This window comes from Antechinus flavipes, chromosome 3 (assembly GCF_016432865.1).
Source record: "Antechinus flavipes isolate AdamAnt ecotype Samford, QLD, Australia chromosome 3, AdamAnt_v2, whole genome shotgun sequence".
Classification (NCBI taxonomy): Eukaryota; Metazoa; Chordata; class Mammalia; order Dasyuromorphia; family Dasyuridae; genus Antechinus; species Antechinus flavipes.
The window spans coordinates 554,587,482-554,604,640 of NC_067400.1; the positions used below are offsets into that span (position 1 = coordinate 554,587,482).

Here is a 17,159-nt window from a genome sequence, read left to right on the forward strand (position 1 = left end):
TGCATTGTCTCCAATGGTTCTTATTACAGCTGTTTGTAAACGTCCCACAAAATCTGCAAAAGGTTCATTGGGACCTTGCTCTATTTTTGTGAAAACAAGATAGAGTGAGAAGACAGGGTGAGAGAAAACCCAAAGCCCCACGTTGGGCGCCAAAATGTGGTGAGCTTTTTCTTCTCAAAACGCAGCCAGGTGATAAAAGTTCAGATCTTTTATTATTTCCAATATAGCCCGGTTAACTTAGAGGCCAATCTCTCTGCTTGGTTCCAAGAGCTCTCTCCGAATGTCACCAAATCCAAAGGTCTGGTCCTTCAGCCTCTTCCTCTGCTTTCTTCAGCCTCCAGCCAGCTCCAACTCTTCATGTCATTCCGCTGCAATCTCGACTTGTAGCGTCTTCCTCTCTAGAGCACTCTCCGTCTGGCCCATTGGCCTATTTATGCTCCTTCCAGAGAGAGGGATTATGGGTAGTTCTACTTAGTACCTTGTTTCAGGTTCTGCCCAAAACATCTTCTTGTAAGATTAGATCAACTCTAATTACTTAGCAGTTAGTAAGGATTCTAACAGACATATACAAATATAGTTATTAAAAGATTTTATATAAACTTAGAAGGAAGTTTCTAGTGGGGTGATTTGGAGATTAAATTTTTTTCCTTTATGTTCTAATAAATAATTTCATTAAAAGTGTAGATACTATGGTTTTGAAATTAACAAGTTACAAAAGCTGAGAAGAGCTAAAAGTGGATGACAGAAGACTTAACAACAGTTCCTTCCTTCATTACTTCCCTCCTTTCTTCTCTCTTACCTTCCTTTTCTCCTTCCTTCCTTCTTTCCTTCCTTTCTTCTCTCCTTCCTTCTATCCTTCTTTTTTGCCCTTTCAGTTGGAGGAACGTGAAAAGGCAGATATTTCTTGATAATTAGGAAGAAAAAATGTAAGTTTTTTCATAGCAGAGAATGTTTGAACTTTTGTCTCTGTTGTCCTTAGCACTTCATAGTGCCTGACACAAAGATGCTTAATAAATGCTTATTGATCAGCTGATTAATTCATATCCCTCATTTACCTTATTTGGAAATTGAAATCAAAAAAAGTTGTGACAGCTCATAAATAGAATTGATTTAGAAGGGATTTGAAGGGATTTGAAGCAGGTTTCTGATACCAGATGCAATTTCTTGTTAAACTCTATGCCATGTAGTAGAAAGTCATATTTAAATAGCACTCTAAAATTTACAAAGGGCTGCCTTGTGTGGTAGGTAGAGGAAGGAAGGAAAGAAGAAAACAAGGATTTATAAAACAGATATTATATGCCATATACTTCACTGGGCATTTTTACAAATATTATCTCATATGATCCCTATAATGACTGGGAAATTAGTATTATTGTTATCATATTTTAGAGTTGAGGAAACAGAAGTAACACAGAGGTTAAAAGACTTATCCAGAGTTACTCAACAACTAAGTGTCTTAGGCTAGATGTATATTCAGGTCTTTCTGACTCTGTGCACAGTCCTCTGGAGAGAGAAATAAAGAAAAACACAAAGAGACAGAGAGAGATAGAGGCAGAGAGAGACAGAGACAGAGACAGAAACAGCGAGAGAGAGAGAGAGAGAGAGAGAGAGAGAGAGAGAGAGAGAGAGAGAGAGAGAGAGAGAGAGAGGGAGGACAGAGGGAAAGAGAAACAGAAAGGAATGAGTATGAATAAGCCAAGAAGGTTATAACTAGGACAGGTCTTGGTATTTTCCTAATGAACAATTATCTCACATAGAGACATACTAGATAGCTGGAAAATGAATGAATTTGTCATTCAAATAGCATTTATAAAGTACTTACTTTATACCAGCCATTGCATTAAATGCTGGCTTTTTAATGTTAGCTCAATGAATTTGGATGTTATCTTAGAGTAAATATGTTAACTTTGTGTCATTCTGTGTACAAATCTTTATTATAAGTTTTGTTATTCAAGCATAATTTTTCTTTGCTTATCCCTTATAAAAACATTGTCAGCTACAGGAGAAAATATCTAATAATATTGTACTCCATATTACATTGAAGCCTCATTTCAGAATAGAATTTAAATGATATTTCCCCAGAATTCTTAGATAATGAAAATTTGTAACTGAGCAAATATACTCAATTGTCTTTGAAGCTGAAATTTCTTTGGTGATGTGAGGAGAAATTAATTTCTAACCTGGCTCCCTTGGGAAAGAGAACTTTGTGGATGGCTTTGCGAATCTGCTTCGTTTTCACGCTATAGATAATAGGATTCATAACAGGGGGAATGAGCAGGTACACATTTGCCATGAGCGTGTGTACATATGGAGGGGCCCATTTCCCAAATCTGTGCACAAAGCACAAGCTGATTAGGGGAATGTAGAAGATGGCTACAGCACCAATATGGGATATGCATGTGCTGAAAGCCTTGTGCCTCTCTTCTGGAGATGCAATGCTTAGGACAGTTCTAATGATTAGGACATAAGAGAGCAGGATAAAGATAGAATCCACCCCTGCAGTGATGATGAGGGCAGTTAGTCCAAGCACACTGTTGATTTTATTGTCTGAACAAGATAACTGAATGATGTCCGGGTGGAAGCAGTAGGAATGGTGTAGCACACGGCTGCGACAAAAGGATAGTCGTTTCAGAAGCAATACCAAAGGCATTAGTATTATTGTCCCTCTAAAGAGGATCATCAACCAAACTTTGAGGATGCGGGAGTCTGTTAAAATAGTGGCGTATCTCAGAGGGTTGCAGATGGCAACAAACCGATCAAAAGCCATGGCCAGAAGCACTGAGGATTCCATCACAGTGAAGAGTTGAATGAAGAACGTCTGGGACACACAGGCATTGAAACTTATCTCTCTGGTGTTAAACCAGAATATGCCCAGCATAGTGACCATTGTAGAAATGCACAAGCCCAGGTCAGTAGTAGACAGCATGGAAAGGAAATAATACATCGGTTCATGGAGGTTTGACTCCGTGATAATCACAAACAAGATCATGCCATTCCCAGAGAGGGCTGTTAGGTAGAGACAACAAAAAGGGATAGAGATCCAGGCATGGGCACTTTCAAGCCCAGGAACACCAGTCAAGAGGAAAATCAAAGATGAGGAAGTGCCATTAGGAGAGTAGGACATGATGATTCTGGAGAGAAAATTCTTTTATGACAGGATGTCCTAGAAAGAGAAGTTTACTTTTAATACAGTAAAAATAGAAATACATCCGATTTATGATGAGTGCATTTATGACAATTACATGGTTGCTGGGGCATCTAGGTGGTGCAGTGGATAGAACACCAGCCCTAAAGTCAGAAGACCAGAGTTCAAATCTGGTCTCAGGCACTTAACACTTTCTAGCTTGTAACCCTGGGCAATTTAATCCCAATTGCCTCAACAACAACAACAACAGCAAATAGAGAATTACATGTTTCAATCCTACTCTCCTCCCCATCAGTATATGTGTGTACATGTGTGTATGGTACATCACACATACTCAGGCCCTTTTGGAATTTCTTTGCTTCCCCCATGAAGCATTCCTAATTGACCTTCTGGCCTCGAACTTATTGCCAAATTAAGATAAGTTTTTTTCTCCCAGAAATTCTTTTTTCTTCCTTCCTCTATATCTCTTCTCTCCTCATCTAGATGGTAAGGGTTCCTTTTTCTTTTATTCCTCTATATTACATGGAAGGGGAGACATAGAGAAAATAGGAATGGCATTTAGTGTCTACTAATGTCCTCACTACAACCTTCTGATTTTAAGAACAATAAGAAAATGAAGCTTGGGATGATTTTTCATTGATCCAGCATGAAGGATAAAGTCATATCTTAAACATCTGGGATATATGTATACATAAACAATAACATCTAAAGTTTGTTGATTTTTGTTATTTGATCATTTCAATCTTATCTGACTCTTTGTGACCTCATTTGAGATTTTCTTGGCAAAGATATTGCAGTGGTTTGCTCTTTTCTTCTCTAGCCTATTTTACAGATTAGGAAACTGAGGCAAAAAGCATTAAGTTATTTGCCCAAGATCATACAGCTAGTTAAATGTCAGTCTAGATTTGAATTCAGGATGACTCATCTTCCTGGCTATAGATCTGATACTCTCCCACTAGGCCATCTAGATGCTCTATCTATATTTAATTCTGGGTATTGCAATTTGGAGGAGATATTCACAAACTAGAAGATACTCTCTGGAGTAACTCAGAAAATTAGCAATATATTATTTAAGCAATGATTGAAGGAAGTAGGGATTTTTACACTAGCAATATAAAAAATAGATGAGGTCTGTTAACTGTGTGGTATGGAAGAAATGCTGGATTGGAGCCAAGAATACTGAAGCTGCTATTTACTTCCTTGTAACAACTGACCGCAACTGCGCTAGCACCCAGGACACCCCAGAATCAGCCGGAGTCAGGATAAGCAAAAGTCCTTAATCTTTATTCTCGGTGCCCAGATGCAGGATTGAACAGGATGGAAGAAGATTCTCTGCCACTGTCTTCTCCCTCATCTACCACCGAGAGTGTATCCCTGGCTAGCTTTACTCCACCCCCTAGTCCCTCCTACAATCCTCTATACACCAATCATTGAGCCAGTATGGATAATGGAAAGGACCATTTTCCAAGCATATGCCCATAGAGTATTGTCCAATCAGTAGTTAGCCTCAAGTGCTCAGCAGTCCTGACCTCAGTGCATTGATTCAATAGTTTCAGCCCTTTACACTTCCTATGTAATTTTGAATGTCACTTAATTTCTCTAGTGTTTCCTCATTTTTATTTATTAATTTTTCATTTTAAAATGAACAAGTATTTATCTATTCCTCCCCCATTTTATTCCCCTTGAAAAAATGGAAAAACACTCTTGTAATAATTAATAAAATAATAATATAACTCGCAAAATAGTTATAAATAACAAAACAAAAAAAAATCAAAAACAAAAAATCTCTTGTATAGTTAAGAAAAATTAATTCCCACATTAAGCTGTCTGAAAATGTATGTCTTATTCTTCAACGACATTGTAAAAATTAAAAGCATTAAAAGCATAAGAATTTATGCAGTTTTGATCCTTAAGGTATTTAAAATTTTGAGGGCCCTTCTAGCTTATTCATAGATTTTTATATTTGAAGAGTTGCTATATAGGAAAGAAGTTATATTTATTTTCCTCCCTTATTAGAGGGCAAATCAAAATAAAATGCAAACAGGAAATTTTGCCTTAAAAATGAAGAAAAACTTTCTAACAGTTAGAGGTGTCCAAAAATGGAATGCCTTGAAAGAGAGAATGAATCTCTCTTTTTAACAGAGACCTTCAAACAGAATCTGGATGACCATTTCATGGGAATTGACCACTTAGAAAGTGATTGCTCTTCAAATACAGATTTAAACTTCCTCCCAACTCTAAGATTCTGTGATATTTGGTTATCTTGTGAAAAGATCACTCAAATCCCCAGAAAACCTAATTTAGAATTCTGTATGCTTAATGTCTGCATTGTGAGACATTGGGCAAGATCCTTCCTTTTTCTGGGCTTCAATTTATTCATCTGAACATGTGGCAATTTCATATAATCTTTTAAGCCTATAAAAGAAATGAATAACAGCTTTGGACAATTCTATAGTAACATGTATAGAAATTTTAGCCTAGAATCAGGGAGATCTGAGTTCAAACCAGGCCTAGAATATTTACAGACTCTATGACTGTGGTCAAGGCACTTAACTTATGTGTACCTCACTTTTCCTCAACTCTGAAATAGAGATAATAATACTACCTATCTTCCTAGTTTGTTGTGAGAATCAGAGATATTTTTTGTAAAAGTAATTAACACAATGAAGTGAGCAGAGCCAAGAGAACATTTTACACAGTAATAATAACATTATGTGATGAGCAAATCTGATGGACTTGACTTTTTTCAACATTGAGGTGATTCAAGGCAATTCCAATAGACTTGTGATGGAAAATGTTAATCACATCCAGAGAAAGAACCATGGAAACTGAATGTTGATCAAAGCACAGTATTTTCACATTTTTTCTTGTTAGATTTTTTTCTTACGTTTTTCTCCTTTTGAGCTGCTGTTTCTTGCATATCATGATGAATATGGTAATGTGTTTAAATTTGCACATGTTTAACCCATAGGGGATTGCTTTCAGTCTAGGAGCCGGGGAGTGGGGAGAGAGGAAGATAAATTTGAAACACGAGATTTTGCAAAGATGAATGCTGAAAACTATCTTTTCATGTATTTGGAAAAATAAAATATTATTAAAATATATTTTAAAAGAAAGCAACATCAATGTAAGCAAAGTATGAACATTTAATGAAATATAAAATATGTAACATAACAATTTCATCAAATTCCAGTCCAATTGAATGCATTTCCAAATTTTCTATATTAAAAAATACACTTGTTTCTGAATTTTGACATTATATAACAGTGGTATATTTTTAATAAACCAGCTTAACATATATAAAAAGTGATTAACACATTATCTAGCACATATTAAATGTTAACTTTTTCTTCCCTTTTCTCTTCATAAGGAAGGTCATTTATATATCAGAAAATTGTTAATAATAGACTATTCACCATTCTATTTAACCAAAGTCTACCCTCTAATCTTTTGATATTTTCTTTAAATGTAGAATCAAATAACATGGGAGAGTATGTAGTTTATCATTTGACTCTAAGAGAACCCTTGGAAACCATAACCGACAAATGAAACTCTCTTCCTTTTCAAGGAGTTAAAAGAGGAGATCCACAGATTTAGAAGGGGATAATATTATTTTTTTTCTAATTGAATTCTAATTGCAATGCCTGATTTAATAGGTGAAGAAGCAAAGGCATAGAGAAGTTAAATTTGTCCAAAGTAAGTTAGTAAGTAGCAGAGTCGCATGTGAATTCAACTCTTCTGATATTAGATTCAGTGTTTCTTGCATAGTCTTTTGTTTCTTCTCCTAACCTTCTTTAATACAATTAAAACATTGGTTGATTTAAAATTTTCTTATAAAAAAATCTTCATGTCATATCTAACTTCAAGATTTTTTAATGTTGGCAAGTATGTTCAATCTTCCAATGTTAATCTAGGTTTTTTAGGTCTTGGCACTCTAGTGTACTTACCCTGATCATCCAGTAGGAGGGGAGATAAGAGGGACACTTCTTCACAGAGTGGTGGGCACAAAAATGGGGATGGAAATCCCATTGGATTGCCAGAATGGTGAGCATTTATAAAGATCCATGAGCCAGCCTGGCTGGAGTTATTTTCCCAGGGGATGCTTTAATACTAAGGGAATTCTCTGTGCAATTGTGCCTTAGTAGCTCTTTAAAACCTCATAATTTATTCTGTAGGGAAAGCTTTGTTCTATTTTCTGTATTTCTTTATTCTGTGAGTGTTCATAAATTAAACTAATTATGAATCTTTTCTGTCTTACCTGCAGTGATTGATATTCCAGGCCTCCATCCTTGTAGATGTGAGAGAAGGAAATTTGAAACATAAATTCAACAAGTAAGCAAATCCTGAGAATTCTGTTCATTTCAAAGGTCCCTTTTTACTTTCTTAGAGATTATACTCCTCCACAATTCTCTGTAATCTTACTGGCCTGTTTTTTGTTGTTTATATGGTATGGTTAATCTTACCTCTCAGTGTCCTTCCACTAGATTTCCCACAAACCAGAAAAGTTCTACTTCCTCCTTTTTCCCTCTTAGAATCCTTGTTTTGTTTTGTTAAGTCAACTTAAGCAACACCATCAGCACTAAACTTTCTCTTATCCCCACCAATCCAACTTTGATACTAACTCCCAGGGTTTAGTACAGCACCTGGCACATAGTAGGTATTTTATAAATACTGGTTGACTTTCTTTTAAAAATCTATTTTTGTTGAAAAGAAAGAATTTAATTTTAAAATAATTTTTATTTTTATTTTGAATATAATCATTAATAAATATATATGTGTATGTAGACATATATATATATATATATATATATTATATATATATATATATATATATATATATATATATATATTATAAGATGTTTTATATAAGAATATGCCCTGTGGTGTACCATTTTATTTTAAAGAAATTTGCATTGTAGGAATATTTACATATTCTTGTTCACATCTAAATACAAATATATATATATATATACATACAAATATATACATATATATGTATATAACATGGTGAAAAGTATAAATGTAGTTTTAAATATTAAAAGTCTAAAATAGGACTGAGACTTCAAGAACACATTATATATTCATATATTTGTTCACATACATATTCATATGTATATGTGTGTATATATATACACACATACAAATATATACATATCTATGTGTATATAACATGGTGAAAAATCTAGGTATACTTTTAAATTTTAAAAGCTTAAAATAGCACTAGGACTACTGGGACATATATATTCATATATCTGTTTATATGCATATTCATAGGTATATATAAACAGACATATGTATATGTATATATAAACATATACATAAATCATGTTACAAATATGGTCCATTTGTCTTTGTCCTCTTCTGCATTTTTGTATGCAATTAATAACAATTAGAATTACCCCAAAAGTGGAATATATTGGATGATTCTTTTTTTTGAAAATATTCTAGTTGGATAAGCCACTAGACAACCATTTGACTCAAATACCATAGAGAGATAGTAATATTCAGGCAAAGTTTTGCCAAGATAATGAGAGTTTCTTTCATTTGTGATTCAATAGTGCTGCCTCCTCAAGCTTGTGCAGACTTCTTGCATCAGTTCATATATTTGTCTCATGCTTCTTTATAGTCTTTGTAAGCCAGTATAGATATTCTATTCTATTCCATTTTATTTAATTTGATTCAATGATCACAATTTAAACTCTGTCACATGCAATATACCATACCAGAAAAGTTGCATTAACTTTTGATTTAAAAAAAGACTATTCACAATTTAATTTAGAAAATCTGTTAATGACTTCTAGCATATCAGCTCTGTAGCAAAATGTTTTAAAATATGGAAAGGAATAGCTCTAAATATGAAGCCACCTTTGTAGTGCAAATGACTTTCTTAGAGTTGGGTGGCACATTGGGTAGGGTGCTGGCTTGGAATCAGGAAGATTCATTTTTATGAGTTTGAATCTAGCCTGAGACTTTACTGAATTGTGACTTTTAATAGATTTTTAGGAAAGAAACAGCCCGATTAAAGATCTGCAGACTATCACAGAAAATTAAGAATTTCAGAAATAAAAAAGACGTCAGAGACCATTAAGCCCACACAATCCAGAATAAGTGTCCCTTGTACAAAATCCCTTAGAAGTCATATCTAGTTTTCAAGTGAAATTTTATGAAGAAATAGATTCTAAATAAATATATTACTTTTAGATACTTTTGTATAAATACAATTTTTAAAAACTTGCTATATTTTATATTTATATGTCATTTACAAATATATTCCACCCTAATCCTTTACCAAAAGAGTCAGCCCCCAAAAAAGAATAAAACAGAGAGAGGGAGACAGGAAGGAATTCAGAAGAGGAAATCATGATATCATCCAAGTCTCACAATATATATAATGTTACCCATCCATTAGTGTGCCACCTTTTTAAAAAAAGGTAAATTGGTTCCTTTTTTTTCATGTCTTCATTAAGTGAAAATTTAATCATTATAATCATAATGTGCAGACTCTTTCCCCCCCTTATGTATATCTTTTTCTTTTTATGTATATCATTTTTGTTTTTGTATATATAATTTTGAATACTTCATCTTGAATCAATTACTATAAATTGTGCCAATCTTATTTGAAGTCTTCATATCATCATTACACTCATTTTTCACAATTTGTTTAGTCATTCCCCAAATAATAGGCATATAATCCTCTCTTTCATTTATTAAAAAGTTCTGCTATGAATATTTTAGCACATAAAAGTCTTTTTCTTCCCTTTTTTTCCTTTCTGTCACAGAATATCTTTTAATGAAACTTATATTTTATAGTTATATTTTCTTCTTTCATTGCCCCATGACAATGTTGGCATATACTCAACTTATAATACTTAAACCATTGCTCCCCATTTTCACCCTGTTCCATATTACCTTAATTAAGGGATATTATATAGAGAATCCTTTTTGAAATAGGAGGATCTACTAGGTCACCCTTAAAATCCCTTTCACTTTTTGTGGTTGTAGGATTCTAGGTATCAGATACCTAAAACACTATAGAATAATTACATTTGGATGCAAAATATTTTTAAATTATCAAGTTTTGAAAAGAATCAGTAAGAAATCTACTATATTAAAATAATAGCTAGCATTTATATAGCACTTTAAGGTTAATTTTATAATATCTTAATATTTTTACAACTGGGGCAGCTAGGTGGCACAGTGGATAGAGCACCAGTCTGAAGATAGGAGGATCTGAGTTCAAATTTGATCTCAGATACTTAAAATTTCCTAGCCTCAGCAATATATACATATATATGAAAATATATGTATATATATATTTATAAGTGTGAAAATCAATGTAGAGCATAAAAAATTATTTTATAGTGAAGAAATCAGTAGCTCTTGAAATATGGAATTCAGAACTGGATGGGAATCTTTGGTAAACATCAGATTGAGCCAAGAACTGAAATTCAGTAATGGTTTTCACTGAAATGATTTATTTATATTTGAAGATTCATAGATATCTGGAACCATTGCATTTTTGTTGAAAATAACATGAGAAACATTTCCATCTACATCAGGAGAGAGCCACAGCTCCAGGAGCAATTAAATTAATTGGGATGTTGTATTAAACTGAGATAGAACTCAAAGACTGTCTTTCTTGTGGTAGAGATGAGAATTCAGACAAATTGGGGAGGAATTGCAGAGGAGTCATCTCTTTTTTTAAAACATGTTAAAAATATATGTTAAATCCAACATAATTATACAATTATCTTGCTGCAGATAATTGTATAAATATGTAAACACATATTGGATTTAACATATATTTTTGCCATGCTCAACATATATTGGATTATTTGCCATCTAGGAGAGTGGGTGGGAGGAAGGAGGAGAAAAATTGGAATGCAAGGTTTTGCAAGGGTTAATGTTGAAAAATTATCCATGCATGTGTTTTGAAAATAAAAAGCTTTAATAAAAAATTATCCTGCTGTCCAAGAAAAATCAGGTCAAAAAGGAAAATAATTGAGAAAGAAAATAAAATGCAAGCAAACAACAACAAAAAGAGTGAAAATGCTATGTTATGATCCACACTCAGTTCCCACAATTTTCTCTCTGGGTATAGATGGCTCTCTTCATCACAAGATCATTGGAACTGATCTGAATCACCCCATTGTTGAAGAGAGCCATGTCCATCAGAATTGCTCATTATATAATCTTGTTGTTGCTGTGTACGATGATTTTCTGGTTCTGCTCATTTCACTTAGGATCAGTTCGTGTAAGTCTCTCCAGGCTTCTCTGAAATCATCTTGCTGATGGTTTCTTATAGAACAATAATATTTCATATATGCCTGAACTTATTCAGCCATTCTCCAATTGATGGGCATTCATTCAGTTTCCAGTTTCTTGCCACTACAAAAAGGGCTGCTACAAACATTTTTGCACATGTGGGTCCCTTTCAGAGGAGTTATTTCTTGAAGAAGAAAAAAAAAACTTATCTGAAATTGAAGTGGATTATCTGGAGAGGCAGTAACATATCTGTAACTGAAGGAGTTCAAAGAGTAGATTAGCATCTTTAAGAGATGATGCAAAAAAGAATGTCTTTTTATTAGATATGAACAAACTGATTTTATGACCTCTAAGATTCTTTCTGTTTCTAAGATTCTATAATTCTATCATGAAAAATCCTAATGTCAGTGAAGAATACTTTTCTATCTCAAAACTTTAAGGAAACAGCAAATGTCAGATCAGGATTCCCTTGGGATGAAAGGCTTTGAGAATAGCTTTTCGGATTTGTTTGGTCTTTACACTATAAATGATGGGGTTCATTGCAGGGGGAATAAGCAGGTAAATATTGGCAATGAGGGTGGGGACATAAGGAGGGGCTCGTTTTCCAAATCTATGGACAAAAGACAGGCTGATCAGAGGAATATAGAAGATAGCTACAGCAGTTACATGGGAGATACAAGTACTGAAGGCTTTTTTTCGTTCCTTTGGTGATGCAATGCTGAGGATAGAGCAGATGATTAGAATATAGGAGAGGAGGATGAAGACTGAATCCACTCCAGCAGTAGAAATTATTGCAGTGAGACCAAATGCACTGTTGACTTTGGTATCTGAACATGAGAGTTTCATAACATCAGGATGAAAACAATAAGAATGGTGAAGAACAAGACTCCGGCAGAAAGAGAGGCGTTTGAGAAGCAAGACAAGGGGTATCAGGATGACTGTACCTCTGATAACAATTGCTGCCCCGATCTGGGTTATTCTTGAGTGTGTGAGAATGGTGGCATACCTCAGTGGGTTAGAGATGGCCACAAAGCGATCAAAGGCCATGGCCAAGAGTACTGAAGACTCCATGAATGTGAAGAGATGAATAAAAAACATCTGAGCCAAACAGGCATTAAAACTGATTTCTCTGGCATTGAACCAGAATATTCCCAACACAGTAAATAAGGTGGAAATACACAATCCCAAGTCAGTGGAAGAGAGCATAGAAAGGAAATAGTACATTGGCTCATGGAGGCTTGGCTCAGTAACAATCACAAACAAAATCATACCATTACCAGAAAGGGCTACTATGTAGAGACAACAAAAGGGAATGGAGATCCAGGTATGAGCAGCTTCTAGCCCAGGAACACCAGTCAGAAAGAAAGTCAGAGATGTTGGTGAAGTGTTGTTAAAGAGAACTGACATGATGGAGTGAAGAGGCAAAATTTTCTTATGAGAGAATTGGCATCCTGAAACAGTAAAGTCAGTACATTACAACTGGAGCATAAACTTCCTAAATTCAAGGGCTATTTTATTTTTCTTCAATAGTCCCCATAATGTGTGTAATTCTTTGCACATAATAGGTAGAAGCTCAGTAAATATAAATTATAAGCAATATGAACTCTTCATTTTCTCTTTCTAGGTATTTGATACAAGCAGTGAAGTGGCAAGAGTATAGAGTGTCAAACCTAGTGTTAGTAAGATCTGAGTTCAAATTAAGCTTCAGATCCTCAGTAGTGTGTGATCCTGGGCAAGTTACTTAACCTTGTTGAACTCACTTCCTTATCTGTAAAATAAGCTGGAGAAGGAAATGACAGTTCTTTGACCAAAAAATTCACCATATCAAACCAAAATAAAAACAAATGAACAACAACAAAAAACCCCACCACAAAATCAAAAAACAAAGCAAAAATCCAAGGAAACAAGAAAAGTTAGGCACAAGTGAATGACAACAAATTTCATAAAAAGGACATTTGCTCACTTTGCGGGAGAGAAGGGATGATATGATTCAGTACAGAAACTTTCTGGGATGTCTAATTAGGAGGACAACTCTCTTCAATGGGATATAGATTATTAACCAAAGAATACTATGAAGTATTCTTGTCCATCCAAGCATGTGCTTACTAGGGGCAGTGCACCAGAGGAGTAGCCTTCACAGAATGGTTTGCTGTTAGTTAATAAAAAGTAATAGTTCTTCAGCAGTATTGCAGGTGGAAAGAGCACTTCACTCCCATCTCCATGTCTTTTGATTGATTGTTCCTGTCGTCTGAAATGTTCTCCCTCTTCATACCCACCTGCCTTGCTTCTTTGGCTTCTTTTAAGAATTAAATTATGAATTATCTCAAATTTCATGATCTACAAGACTTCTCTCCCAATCCTAATCGCTAATAGTGGTTTCTGAGGGAAAATGTAATTCCATTTAATCTGAATATATTTCTATTTACATATTTGTTTATGCATTGTTTCTCCTATTAAGATATGAGTTTATTCAGAGGAAGAGACAATATTTTTTCTTTTTTCTATCCCTAGTTCTTTGGACAATGCATTACACATAGTAATTGCTTTGTAAAAGCTTATTGACTGACTAGACTTGGAATAAGTAGATTATTTACACTGAAGAAAGTATTTCACCTCTAGGAATTTCAGTTTACCTGTGAAATGTGGAAAAATGTAGTTATTTTATGACTATTTCAAAGTTTTGTTAACGGGAGTAAATGAAAAGATATAAGCCATATACTTTGTAAATCTAAATTATCATATAAATAGCATTATGTTTTCATCATTATCACTATCATAATCATCATCATTATTATCATGATTATCACTTTATAATATTGTATTAGTTCCCTACCACCCTAGTCAGAAAATCAGTGTTAAAATACTTTGGTAAATATTAAGAGGCCCTGAAATAAAGGGCTGCTGGTAGAGGATGTATCAGTAGGAAATGAATTTCAATGTCAAGTGCCTCAGAAGTAGAAGAGAATTCATTTCTCTCAGTAACACATGCCTCCTAGACCTTTGTTTGAATTTTAGACATTGAATACTATAGAAGAAGGTAGCCAAGTAAATTTGAAAATTTACTTTTAGCTTTCTAACCAGTATTTCAAATAAGACATGGCAATATACCTGAGTCAGAATAATCAATTATAGCAATAGAGTTTACACTATCATTTTGTTTGATGCTCAGAACATCTGTCTGAGGTGAACTGGAACAGTATTACAATCAAGTTGTGCAGTTAAACTGAGGCTCAACGAGCTTAAATGTTTAGTCCCGGATCACTTGTATGTTGAGATAAGTAAAGACCGGAACCTGAGTTCTTACCACAAAGTTTCTTCTAGTTATATGGCAGATTCTTTCTACCTTTCTCCTATCCTCTTCTGTTCTTTCTTCCCCTCATCTCTTCTTTTGTAGAGAACTTCCAGACAACCAGTTTGGAAACTTAGTGGAAATCAGCAAGTTGCTTGTAGTTTATAGTCCTTAAGAGTTTCCTGGAGTCACAGAGAAGTTATGCAACTTGTCCATTCTTAGACAAATGGTATCCTTTAGTCATATGACATCAACCAAGCTTAGCCTGTTGCCAATATTCTTCATCTGCTAAGTGTCTGTCTCTTTCTCTGCCTCTGTCTCTCTCTTGTCTTTCTCTGCTTCTCTCTCTCTCTCTTTCTCTCTCTCTCTCTCTCTCTCTCTCTCTCTCTCTCTCTCTCTCTCTCTCTCTCTCTTTCACACACACACACACGCACACACACACACACACACGCACACACACACACACTTTGTCTCTTTTCTGATCTACCTTTATAGAAACAGTGTTCTTAATCTTTAATATCATGTCTCAAGGGACTTTTGAGGTTTCAATATATGAGGTATGACTATGAAACAAAAAGTTATTTCATAAGAAAGTTCTATAATATAATTGTAATAAATGTCCATTTTGGAAAGCATTCTCTTGAAAATCGAACCTTTATTTTAAAAATACTAATAATTACATATGGAAATGACTACCCTTAAGGAATTACTTTCAGAGTTAGTTTAGGGGCCAACCAAGAAAAGACAGTTCTGCTACCTCCTAATTATGACTTGATTTTGACCCTAATTGCTGATATTAGCCTTCAGTTCTCACCTTATTTATCATATTTTTGGTGCTTGTACAAGATTATATCCAGAAAGTTTATCAAACTTGACAGCTTTGATATAATCATAAAACTGCAACTATTCTGCGCCATTGAATTTTAGATAGTTATTTAGAGCTGAGAAATTAAATGACTTGCTCATAGTCATTTAGTAAAATGTGAAGTAGTAAATAGAAAGAAGAACTTATAGGAAAAAAATCACATTCAAGTCCTAGTTCTGACATCTCCTAGTTCCCTGACGCTAAATATATCATTTAATCTTTAAGGTCCTGGGCACTTCTCCAAGACTCTTAGATTCACAGCAGATATATATTTACACTGTAGAGGTAGTTCACTGATGGGAGTTTCCTATGTTATTGAAAGCAAAGGCTGGGTAAAAAAAAATATATATATATATATATATGTGTGTGTGTGTGTGTGTGTGTGTGTGTGTGTGTGTGTGTATATGTATATATATATATATATAAGAATTTACTGTTTGAAATGAACTTTACATATATCATCAAACTAATATCATAAAAAAGGAACTTTCATTTGAAAGATGAGGTAATTCAGGTTTGATGAATTTAAATGATATGCCTTAGGGAAAGCTAGATGAAACAGTGGACTCCTCCTGGAGTCAGGAGGCTCTTAGTTAAAACCTGACCTCAGACACATAACACTTAGCTGTGTGTTCCTGAGCAAGTCATTTAACCCCAACTGTTCTGCCCCCTCAAATGATATGCTCATTAATACATGACCAGTTAGTATTAAATAAATTATTTGAACTCAAATTTCTCCAAGTCCTTGGAACCTTCCCACTATACCAGCTATTTTAGGAAAATTCTTTTGATGGCAACCCTAATTTGAACATGGAACTTTTGAATTGTTCAAATAAAAATACATATATCTATAGAGTAACTGTGTATTTGAAGAATATTAGACCAGATTGTGTTGAAGTTCCATCTTATCTCTGATATTTCATGATGCTATGAGATTATAAACAGTAATTACATTAAAAGACTATTCAATATTCAATATTCACTGTAAACTTAAAGAGAAACAAATTGCTGTTTTGTTTTTTAAATCATGGATTACATCTATGTGTGTATATATGTAATTGACTTTGAAAGTGGGATAGGATAATTGCTTCTTTTGATATTAACTGATATATTATGCCATTGTTCATCTGATATATGTTGATCCTTGACAAATGATCTTTGAGAGTCCAGAGTCATAAAATTATTGGACCTGAGTTTTGTAAGAAACCTCATATATTATCTAGCGAAATTTTTTCAAAAATTTGACTCTCTTAAATTGTCTCTCACAATTGACCATCCAAACTTTACTTGAAAAATTCACATTACTATAAAGTCACTATTACATGAGGTATTTCATTCCATATTTGATCAACTTCATTTTTTAAGAAGTTCTTTTTCTGTTACCTTATGCCACTCATTTCAGACTCCTGTAGACAATGTTACATAAATATCTATTATTGTTGTAATTATTGTTATTTTAACATGCAAAACCAAAATATTGCCTTCCCATAACTTCTAATTTATATCTTTTGGGAAAATCACTTCCTGGAATAAAGAAGTGACAGTACCTCTGTAATCTACTCTAGTAAGACTCATCCAAACTTTTACTTTTATAT

At 34.0% G+C, this 17,159-nt stretch overlaps 2 protein-coding genes across 2 annotated transcripts; both read right to left on the reverse strand.

The window, feature by feature from the left end:
• Positions 1–2,122: 2,122 nt before the first annotated feature.
• Positions 2,123–3,124, reverse strand: LOC127557413 (olfactory receptor 51F1-like). Its single transcript, XM_051990743.1, has one exon. The coding sequence runs from the start codon at positions 3,122–3,124 to the stop codon at positions 2,123–2,125; it is 1,002 nt and encodes a 333-aa protein (XP_051846703.1).
• Positions 3,125–11,863: 8,739 nt separating this feature from the next.
• LOC127558095 (olfactory receptor 51F2-like) lies at positions 11,864–12,817 on the reverse strand. The gene has a single exon (XM_051991319.1). It carries the CDS (start codon positions 12,815–12,817, stop codon positions 11,864–11,866), a length of 954 nt encoding a protein of 317 aa, XP_051847279.1.
• Between the last annotated feature and the right edge of the window lie 4,342 nt (positions 12,818–17,159).

Excerpts from the sequence above, each read along its gene's own strand:
- LOC127557413 (XM_051990743.1), bottom strand. The coding sequence starts at position 3,124 with ATGTCCTACTCTCCTAATGGCACTTCCTCATCTTTGATTTTCCTCTTG.
- LOC127558095 (XM_051991319.1), bottom strand. The coding sequence starts at position 12,817 with ATGTCAGTTCTCTTTAACAACACTTCACCAACATCTCTGACTTTCTTT.